Raw genomic sequence first — 11378 nt, forward strand, 5'->3', positions numbered from 1 at the left:
ATGAATAATTGGGTAAAACAATATTAAACTAAAACCCTAAAGAGTTTTACTCCATGTTTTGGGCAATGGTGGGATAGAGCAGTTTTCATTTGAGTGTCAAAAAGTAAGTAGTTTTGCATCAACTATGTTACTTAAAAAACTTCCACCACTTTTGTTATCCTATGAGAAGCGATACCAAACCCAACACCACTCGTTCATACATGTTTTCCCGTGCTTTGCATCAGCTACATGTAATTACTTTGAGTTTTAATTGGTTCACTGGATTTTCTTTGTTCTAGTGATTACTTTGGTTTTGGTTTTACAACACTCAGATGAAAACTGCTCCAAAAGCACATGTAAACAAAATGAAATTAAAATTTATGAAATTCAAGTGAAACAACCATGCCAACTTGAAAACTTGACCCATTTTAATCACAATGACCTTTAATATTACAGGATGAGCTGGGAAAAGGTGAATAACAAAATGGAAACAATAATTGAAAAAAATTATTGTGTAAACTATTCAAGCTGGATATGTTGTGAGAAATGTTCTTGGGAGAAAAATCTTTGAATGTGAGATGTTTTGAAAATGAGTCAACTTAAAGAACTCTGTCTTCAAGAACTACATGTAATCAGTTTTTGCGGGGTTCTGCTTGCTGTCGTGAAGGCAACAACTTGTGCACTGTACATATATCTGCTCATCTGCTGTACTATTTCCCAGCTTGCTTTCTCAACATAATGTAGATGTTCTCCTTTATCCAGTCTTTGCTGTGTGGCTCGTAATATGGCTCCTTTTGGCATTGCCTGTTGAACAAACAAATAAACAAACAAACAAACAAACAAACAAACAAACCCAAAACACACAGTCATCAAAATCTATTTTGAAGATAATAAAACTTAATAAAAACATGATCAATAACATACTGTGTCACCAGAACTGGACTGGCATTCCAGGTCTGCAGTGTAAAGTCTTAACCACTGCACGTCTATGAGACTAGATAAACAACAAGGACGCTGCTATGAAAAAACTACACACTTTGATTAACAGGCTCAGCTGGCTTTTCTGGCCCGTACACTTTCAAAATTACACCAAGTCTTGGTTTTGTAGTGAAATTACTCTCTGTTTCTCTCTCAACTGGTGAAAAGCTGATTGACGACCCTTTAGCTACATCTCTGTAACAAGCTGACAGCTCAATATAGCATGCTTTTTAACTTGTTGACATGCCTGGTCCCTGGTTACAATACACTTAAGGTTTTTTTCCATGTGCCAGCATTTTTGTCTGGTTACCCAAACAATTTGCCAGTATCAGTTACAAAAGGATTGCCTGAAGAGTAGTATCCTGCCCACGAACATGAGACAACTCACACACACATTGATAGTCTAAACAAACAGAGAGGACTTGGTTTAAGAATGGTACACCATGCAAGACAGATCAGTCAAGTTATCAATGTAGTCAAACAGTTGACTAATGTCGTATGTTATGGATGGCGTGCTTGGGTTGGACTTCTTAAGGTATTCTTCAAATATTTTGCAGACACCTGCAAAGTCCAAAGAATATAGCACCTTTTTAGTTAAAATGGTAAAAAAAACTTTATTCTGTATGTCAATTCATGTTTGGTCATTATCCCACAGTAAAATAGAGTAACAATGATTAATGCATTCACTTGCATACTTCAGTGTTACTGTAAAAGTTGTGCTAAAACAGTCACCACATGGACAAAATAATTTAACTGACTGATTGGAATCAAATAACAATGAGAAAACTTGATAGTCGAGGGCATTGTCTACCTTCCATACATTCGTCCTTTGTTTCATAATCTGAGTAAGTTCTTGATTCAGGCTTCGCAGTTGGCTGAATTAATAGGATTGTGTGTGACTATAAAGAGAAAAAAAATAGCGATTAAAGCAACAGACATATACATGTAATATATACAACACGCTATATTTGTATTCTCAGTATTGGATTGGAACTAGCTTGCAATGGAGGCTTGGGCAGGAGAATATCATTAAAAAGATATGGATGTAGTCTGCATTTGAAAAGACTCTCCACATTAGCTTCAGTTCCAAGCTAATTTTAGACTGTCCAATATTTAGAATACGAATAGCCTGTTTCACTGAGATAGCATGATAAGGTTGTCCGGTGAAGACTTGCCATTATGTGCAGTGCACCACAATAATAATTATTCCTAAAAAGGTGGAGAGAAGAGAGCCTTGAATTGAACTACAGCTGTAAAGCATGACAAAAGTTTTTTTGCATGGTAGGCATGCTAAAAAATGGCACTGGTAAATTCTGTTGTGTAAACACTTTTTTCTCACCTGAGCCAAAATTTTACCAGTGCTCAAACCTACTGGATAGATAGACGGAGCATGGGTGAAATTTTGGCTGGCAGCAGATGAGAAAATAATGTTTACACAACAGAATTACACAACAGAATTGATTCACGCAGTACATAAGCTTACATGTAGAGCACTTCATGATCAGTGAACAAGGAGAATAGCTGTGATCACTGCTAAAGGGTGACAAACTGACTACTTTCCTTATCTAAAGATTATAGGTAAACCCTCAACATTTAAATTTTGTTGGGTACAGTATTTATTTTTAGAAACAGTCCTAAGAAAATACACGTGGTGATTGGTTAAAAATTGTGTTTCTATAACTCGATAGAAACACACAACAAGGACAAGTTGTTGAGGTAATGACGGCACAAGCAAAGAGAATAAATTTACACTGATAGTCAAAGTTTACAATTTGTTTTCCTTTTTTCGATGCGGTGTTTTCTAAAAATTAATAGAAAACATGTTCTACAGGTTTTGATCGAGTTTTAGTATAAATCTACTCGTGTTCTATCACGAATTCCGTTCGCTGATTGGCTGCTATCTATTCTGTGATAGAAATTAACGTAGCAGAGTGCACTACCTAACAAAATGACAGCCGCTTCTTGGTGTTTTCAAAGTGTTTGAGAAGAGGATTTAGATAAGTTTTGACCAACTAGTAGATTTATACTAAACCAATTAGATTATTCGCTCTTGGTTTCCATGCCTGGTATGCACCCTCATCAACTATCATCCAATAGAAATCTTGAGCTCATAATCTAATTGTTTAATAAACACTCGTGAAAGTTTGGGAGAACTCGAAAAAGCTGTGGAAACACGTGCCTGCAGCTTGTGTTCCTACAGCATTTCTTGTTCTTCCAAACTTCCACTTGTGTTTCTATTAAATAATTAGATTATGAGCTCAAGATTTCTATCGCGCGATAGAAATCGAGAGCAAATAATCTAATTGTTTTACATGTAGTATAAATCTACTAGTCGTTCAGAACTTAATCTAAATCTTCTTCACAGACACTTCAGAAACGCCAAGAAGCGGCCTTCATTTTGTTAGCAAGGGCACACTGCTACGCTACTCACTATCATACATAACAGCACACAAAATCAATCACAAGAGGTGAGATAGTCCTTTACAACAGATTTAAAAGACTCCACAGAAGGCTGATCTAACAAAGAGGAAAGAAGAGCGTTCCATTCCTTCACAGTTCTCGTAAAAAAAATTATACTTGTAAGTATTATTACTGCAATCACTTCTTGAACTTAAGACAAAAAATCCGTGGAAAACAGAAAGGATTTGTTGCACAACGTGATATTCTTTGAAAGATAAATGTGTAGTATGCATGTCATCCCCTGTTGCCATTACTGAGTTCTCAATTTCACATTGGTTTACGGTCATTTCGCCCCATGGTCATTTCGCCCCCAGTCACTTCGCCCCAACCAAAAGTCATTTTGCCCCATAATCGAAGTCACTTTGCCCCATACAAAAGTCACTTCGCCCCATACAGAAGTTACTTCGCTCCATGTAAGAGATTAGTGAAATTTGTCGTGAACTTTTCGTTTTGATCTTGGAGTTGGACTGATTTTGAACTTAAGACTTATGTCAGTTCAGACAATTAACTACTGCAGCTTCCAGTTGCGTTCGCTTAAATACGATTGGTAACACTAAATATCATTTCGTTCGATTACTTTCCTCATCACGAATTCTTATACGTGGTAATCCCTCAAAATACACTAAATATCACTTCGTTTGATTACTTTCCTCAACACGCATTCTTATCCATTGTAATGCCTCAAAACCCTGTTAATGCACAGGAACTTGAACTGTTCTTGTTAATTCTTATCGTTATCGGCCTCACAGTTTTGCTTACTCGAGAGAAACAACATTCGGTAAATGTCGTCTCACTTTTACCATGTGTAATAGCTGGTTTTCATATGACGTCATCACAATGCAAACCACAAAACTGTTGATCTTCCTGAGGTTTTACTTAAATGATGTATAAGAGCAGCTGAAAACTAATACTCATACAAATTTTCGCTCCGAATGGGTTCTTGGTTTTGTGATACACTATGCTTGAATTTCTAAGCTTTTGCGTGATGCAGCATTTACATGACGGCCTAGAGAGCTGTCATGATGGTTAAAAAAGTGACTTATTTCGGGGAACTTGGCTATCTGAACAGTTCATGTCTTAGAAAAAGTATTATTTTAATGTTTTAGAGTTCCTTGAAAGAAATAACTTCCCGGCAAAAAGAATAACCCCACGGCAAAAGTAAAAGACTCACGGCAAAAGAAATAACCCCATGGCAACCTCACCGTGAGTCTCTTTGTCCTTTTTCTTTTGTCGGGAGGTTTATCTATTTGCTGTGAGTCTTTTACTTTTACCGTGAAGTTATTTCTTTTGCCGTGAGGTTATTCTTTTTGCTCTGAGGTTATTCTTTTCACCGTGAGGTTATTTCTTTTTGCTCTGAGGTTATTCTTTTCACCGTGAGGTGACTTCTTTTGCTGTGAGTCTGTATTCTTTTTGCTGTGAAGTTATTTCTTTTGCCATGAGGTTATTCTTTTTGACCAAACAGAAGTAAAGCAAATTTCTGTGAAATCACGCAGCGTAACAAAAATGGGTTATGACTGAAACTATCAATTTGGTGGACACTTAGAATACAAAATGGCGGCTTGACTACACAGCACGACACGGAGAAACGTCACAAGTCTTTCTTAATTTGGCTCATTTTTTACCGCAATTTTAACCTTCAAATGGATAAAAATTTCAATTTCATTTAATTTTATGTTTTTTTTCATGATCCGAGACGATCTGAGTCGATCCAAGTTGATCTGAGATGATCCGACCCGGACTGGCGGTCCTAGTTGATCCGGTCCGACTTTTGTACCTGCCTGAGTGATACTAACAACTAAAAACATGTCATCACGATCGTATTTATAAATGGGACGATTATAACATCAGCTAGGCAAATAGAGATAATCTTGTAAGCATATATACACTTTAATTATATCATGGAGCGAAGTAACTTCTGTATGGAGCGAAGTGACTTTTGGTTGGGGCGAAATGACTGGGGGCGAAATGACCATGGGGCGAAATGACCGGATACCTTCACATTACTGCTATGCATTGATTGTTTACACCGCCATGTTAAGCTTGCGGCAATGGACGAACAAAATCGTAGATTTTAGATAAAAACAGGAACTGCATTTGATTTCTGATAAAAACCTTCACACAAAGATCCTCTCTCAAGCGGAGGTGTGATAAGATACGAGTAACTCTTAGTAAATAATAGAAAATAAAGCTGGAGATTGTTCCACAACAAAGAAAAGACTGAATACAATCCCTAGCTATTTTCTTGCACAACTGCGCTGTCGCGACCACTACACCCTAAACACTGATACAAGATGAATTCGTCTACAACAAAGAACATATTTAACCACTTCTTACTTACCATATCGATTAGAATACTCCAAAAATTTGACGGAAGAGTCTTCTCACTAACATGTGAAAATGAAACTGCAGTGTTGGCTCTTCGTCCGAGTTCTTGTTTCCATATAAGGACAATCCTTCGGAGACGAAAAGGAAGCTGGGGCTAGTAAAATTCAACCAATCAAACGCGTCGTAAGAAAAAAGGCGAAGTTTTGAAATTTGAAGTCACGATCAAGTGTTCGTGAAGATGGTGTTTGAGGTAGTTTATTCGATTTTTTCCCTTTGGTTTGCCTTTATTTAGCTAAAAAATGGTAGCATTCAATAATTCACTCAATTATTTCATTACTTCAGCGTTCCCCAGTACGAAGAAACGATTTTGACAGCTCAGATGATGAAGAAACTGATGTTGTTGAAAATCTAACACCTTTCCAAGTAGACTGGTAATAGAAATTTTTAAACATGTTTATATGTTACCTTTGCTCAGCCACAATTAATTTGCTTTCCCCAGAATATTTACATGTTATAAGTTGGCAATATAACAGGGGTAAAAGTTTATATCAAAATAATCTTTTGTGCATTATTTTAAGGTAATCTAATATGTATTAAGTAATCTGATAATAATTGATCCGCTAAGATTAGCCCAATGCTGCCAGCGGATCAGTTTTACACTTGTATTATATGTAATTTCTAAATGTAATACGTGTGTATTTCTAGTTTGGTAGAATAGATTTAGGGATAAATTTGGTAAACAAGTTAATTCTCAGTAAATTATAGCAAAGATATCAATGACGTCACCTGTTACTAACTATTGGTTGGTGAAACAAATAATTCTTTTGTTTAACAATTTGAACATTTAAATAACAAAAACAATGTTTTTAAACAAATATCTTCCCTATATTCCTAATAAGCGCACAATTTATGGTGCGCAGGAGTTTTTTAAAATCAGCCAATATTTTGGCCCAGTTTTAAATAAGCTTATGTGGTGTTTCTGAACAGCTGAAGATGCCTATCTCAGGAATTTCAATGGTATAAGTTGTTTTTCCTGACCTTGATCCATGGAACATTTGAAAACAATTTTAAGCATGTAATAAATCTCTTATTAGAAATTAAACAGGCTTTAGCTTGCGTGAGCCCATACTAGGAGAACATCAGCCCTTAGACTTTTTTGTATGAACCTGCAGCTTATATCTTGTCAGTATTGCCCTTGTGTTTGCTCAAGAAAAAGGTATATTTATCTTCACTTAGAAGAACCCAAACCATTTGTTCCTGAGTGAGGAACTGCCTAGAATCTCTCTCCTACTTCTGGGTTAATACGCCTCCCAGAAAATTCCATACTGTAATATTTTTACTGTGAAACAGCATTGATCACTAATTAAATCTTAATTCATGCAATTTAAGGGTTGACCTTTCATTCACTGGATGCTGTGCAGAGGTTGTTTGCATCAGTGGGTTACCAGGTAAAGTAAATACTTTTTTATGGAAATTTTACCTAGTTTTAAATTATTATGAGAGTTTATTATAGATGATAAATTCTTCGGATGAACTTGTAAAATGTACAAATATTTATTATTATTATTATTATTACTATTATTATTATTATTATTATTATTATTATTATTATTATTGTGCAGACCGAGGGGACATTGATTGAGGTTTGCAAGAAAACCAAGCCATTCACCATTTGTTTTGATTTTGGCTTAATTACTGTTGAATATTTTGTTGGCCTTTAGGATGCAAATATAAAGATACCAACAGGAATTTAAGTGTAGACATAGGTAAGATTATCATTTTTACATGTCAGAAGATTAATAGAATTATGTTTGCTTGATAAAAAAACCTGGCCTTATACACAATGGGGATAGTATGTGGTAGCTTTATGTAAGTAAGAATAAAAGCAGTGATGACATGTCAAATGCCAGTCTGGTTAGACTGTTCGTGAGTAACATGATCAAAATGCATGTTGCTTTTATTGTTTGTTCTTTGCAGCTCACCTCAAGGCCATCAACATTACAGATGTGTTTGTGTTCTGTTCTAATCGTGAGATGGTCAGGTAATTTGATCATATCTATGTAATAATTTTATTTGTGGACTGAAATGGATGTTACGCGTATGGGAAATATAGGCCTTTTGCATTAGTTGCTTACATGACTGATAATTTCTTAAGTTTTAGCTACAGCTAAATGAATTTCAGAACTGGAACAAGCGTGTTTTAAATGGCTAGTGAGAGCAAGGAATCTTTTTCTTCTACAAATCCTTCTAATCCTTCCATAGAAAATCCCTCTTTTTGCATGTAAGTTTGTAAATCTTCTTTTCATTTCTGATAACATTTTTGGTGCATTACCAATGACTAGATCAGTGTGTTCTTGAAAAGTGCATCACATGACCAAAAAGGCCTATTTCTGAGAAAGTTGTTATTCAGACACTTACATGTAGTCACAATGAGACTGTCTCAAGCTACTCTAAAGATAGTTTCTAAGTTCTCTCAATAGGAGTCAAAGTTATGACTCTCATAGGCCAGGGTGATGGTCACTCACCTCTTGGCTCCAGCTAAGTATCTGTCTTCAACTGGTGTGCATGTTAAGCCACACATGTAGGCCTAATACTTTTTCAGGAGGATTCAGAGAAGAGTGGTTAAACAACATAAAACCTCAACATGAATTGGATAGTCTAATGTTCAATTCTTCCTTCATGAGAAAGATGCCAAGCTTCTTTTGGAAAAATTTTGTATTAATGATCCAGTTGAACAGAGGTTGGTTTGTAGTGTTTTGGAATGCTTGTCACTTGCATGCAAAATTTCAAAGCTATAATGATTGACGAATGCTAAATGATGGATCTTGGAAAAGCTAACAATGTCATCAGTATGGAATTTTTTTGGGTTGATTCTAAGACATCTCGTGTGGGAGAAGAATCGAATACACGGGCTTATTGTCATTTGCCAGTGATAGAACATTTGTTCAACACACTTGCAATTGATTTGTGTGGTGTATGTGTACCTCAATCGTCTTTCCAGGTGTAGAGTCCCTTATCTTGTTGACGAGTACAGCTGTGCTGGATTTAAAGCTCATCATTTCCCAGTTGAAGAAGGAAATGTTCCTACCATGGCTGATTGCAGTGATATGATTGAACAGTTGAGACAATGTATCAGCTTTGGACACAGGACACTTTTACAGTGAGTATGGCGGTAAATACCTATTCGTGCCAGAGAGCCGATCTCATCGGCCCATTGATTTAACAAGTAATTTGAATGGATACGATCATCCCAAAAGCTTCAAGATGAATTCGCTCGCAAAAAGCTAGTCAGATGAATGCAGAGCAGAGAGCAGTGATATTATTTCAGAAGCAGATGTTTTAAGTGAAGATGAAAGTGTAGAACCTGTTGATTCACATGGGTTGTCAGATGAAGAAATCAGTGCACTTTGGACAAGAATTTGCCCTCCATAACCAGATGGTCAAGTGGAAAACAACTTCAGTGTTCGAAATCCTGATGTCCAGAACATGTTTTCGCAAATGAAGAGATTTAGGTGCATACAAGTAGTTAGCGTATGAAACTCCCTAAATCGACCCTAAACGTACAGCTATACAGTAGAACAAAACAAGTGATGCACTGAATCGCTACGTACATCACAAGTCTCGACAGTCTCTGAGCTTATACGATGTAAAGTAGAAAACATGTTCTATAATTATATCTTTTGTTAGACTAAATCTGAATATGAGCACCAAACCAGGGCTTATTTTCAGACAGAATTTTGCATCTGAGATTTTGGGGGTGGAGTGTTACTTTGAGGAGGGCTTATAGTAATATTTTGAATTCTAATGATAGTTAGTTTTTGTTTCAGTTGTGTTTCTGGCTTAGGAATTTCTTGTGTAGGTGAGTGTTTCAGATATCGTTGAATACCGTAAGTACTAGAAGAATCTAATTCCACACATGTAAAGACTAGAAATGCCAACACGTTCCATTGTATACCGCGCAATGCCCAATGCAATGCAATGCAATTATTTTTTTTCCGCCACAACGCGCCTCCGGTTTCTTTTTCGTGTCTGACAAAACGCCCAGTTTTTTCCCGCCAAAATATTAGCGTGTCTGTCAGTACTTCGATTTTTTTCCGCCGAGAAACCATTAATATGCAATAAAATAGTTTTGTCATCAAAGTTATTATCAAGCTATTATCAATTTAAGTACATGTTCTCTGCTCTTTTATATGATAAGACTTTATTTTTTTTATCAGCTGCAGCAATCCTACTGCTAACCCTGGATGAACTTGTGACTCCCGATCACGTCATTTCCAAGCTGCGCCAAATCAGAGGTCAGCGGGCATTCCAGACAGTGAAGGTACGTGCTGTTTCTCAATTTCATCCATTCAATGTGCAATCTCGTTCCCAGAGCCCTCGTGTCTTTTGGACAGTGCCAAGACACGGAGCTCTGGAATAATCAATTTCCAGACTCCAAGAATTTAGGAGTTCCAGTTTCACGGCGCATGCGTGCCTTGGTTTAAAACATGGCAATCTCAATCCCAGAGCCCACGTGTCTTTTGGTCAGCGCCTGACCAAAAGACACGTGGGCTCTGGGAACGAGATTGCTATGTTTTAAACCAAGGTACGCATGCGCCGTGAAACTGGAACTCCTAAAATCTTGGAGTCTGGAAATTGATTATTCAAGAGCTCCGTGTCTTAGCGCTGAACAAAAGACACGTGGGCTCTGGGAACGAGATTGTTCAAGGTGGAGCAAGTATCCGTCTTAACCAATCAGATAAAAGCGGAAGCCGGTCGTGGTTTGTGTCTCGTAGTCTGTCTCGTAATGTTCCCGGCGCCATTGAGGGTTATATGATTCAACTGTACAGCGGTCATCTAAATTTCGCCACCCGTTAACTGACAGAGAAAATTTTAAACTGCTGTCAATCAAAACAATGATCGTCGTGGGGTTTAAATTCTCGGGAATTTCCCGTGTGATGACCAAAATCCACGACGTCATTCGGCAATGCTATCCGCAAACTTAATGGTTTACGCAATTTTAAAATCGCGTTAAGTTCAAGTTACAGAGGAAGGTGGAGGGCTTTGAGCTACACACTAGTGAGTTAAATTCTAACTAGAGTCTAGTTTTACAACTAAAATCTCAGAGAACCGCGATCACTGTTCATTTTTTTTCATTTTCTTTTCCAGCAATATAACTTTATTTACGAGTTCCGTGACTCATACAAAGCTCACCTGGAAAATCAACGAAATTCTGTGGAAGCTACGCCAAGATCGCTTTCAAGATGAAGTACAGAAAAATAATTATTTGTACAGACTCATTTGATATGTTGTGTTAATAGGAATTGTTTAAATTATTATTCTTGAATGTTAATATTGATTGTATAACAAATATCACTAGACTAGGATATGAAATGTTTGTAACTAACCACTGAAAAGGAATAATTTTTACAGTTCGTTATCATTAATTATAACCCACATAATTGTTAATTATCCATGTAATGTTCGTTAGTTAGGGAGTACCATGAGTTTGTCATGTTACAAATGTTTGACATTATGAATTATCGCAGCCATATTTTTCGTGTTTCCAACACAAACCCCTCGATTTATTGGATATGATCGCAAGATTGAAGAGAACGAGAGAAATAAACAGGAAACTTAGCGTTGTGTGAAAACAA

The 11378-nt window shown here is 36.7% G+C and overlaps 2 protein-coding genes across 2 annotated transcripts; one reads left to right on the top strand and one right to left on the bottom strand.

Moving 5' to 3' along the window:
• Positions 1 to 389: 389 nt before the first annotated feature.
• LOC110045678 (enhancer of rudimentary homolog) lies at positions 390 to 5867 on the bottom strand. The gene is made up of 4 exons (XM_020751285.2): positions 5756 to 5867; positions 1769 to 1856; positions 1398 to 1518; positions 390 to 783 (listed from the first exon to the last, which is right to left on the bottom strand). The coding sequence occupies exons 1-4, from the start codon at positions 5756 to 5758 to the stop codon at positions 690 to 692; spliced, it is 306 nt and encodes a 101-aa protein (XP_020606944.1). The 5' UTR covers positions 5759 to 5867; the 3' UTR covers positions 390 to 689.
• Positions 5868 to 5904: 37 nt separating this feature from the next.
• LOC110045677 (cyclin-dependent kinase inhibitor 3-like) lies at positions 5905 to 11378 on the top strand. Its single transcript, XM_020751283.2, has 9 exons — positions 5905 to 5992; positions 6085 to 6173; positions 7132 to 7190; positions 7464 to 7508; positions 7720 to 7783; positions 8744 to 8902; positions 9570 to 9601; positions 9960 to 10063; positions 10891 to 11378. Exons 1-9 carry the CDS (start codon positions 5981 to 5983, stop codon positions 10987 to 10989), a joined length of 663 nt encoding a protein of 220 aa, XP_020606942.2. The 5' UTR covers positions 5905 to 5980; the 3' UTR covers positions 10990 to 11378.

Source organism: Orbicella faveolata, unplaced genomic scaffold (genome assembly GCF_042242905.1).
Source record: "Orbicella faveolata isolate gen_17 unplaced genomic scaffold, um_ofav_v1 contig_24, whole genome shotgun sequence".
Taxonomy (NCBI): domain Eukaryota; kingdom Metazoa; phylum Cnidaria; class Anthozoa; order Scleractinia; family Merulinidae; genus Orbicella; species Orbicella faveolata.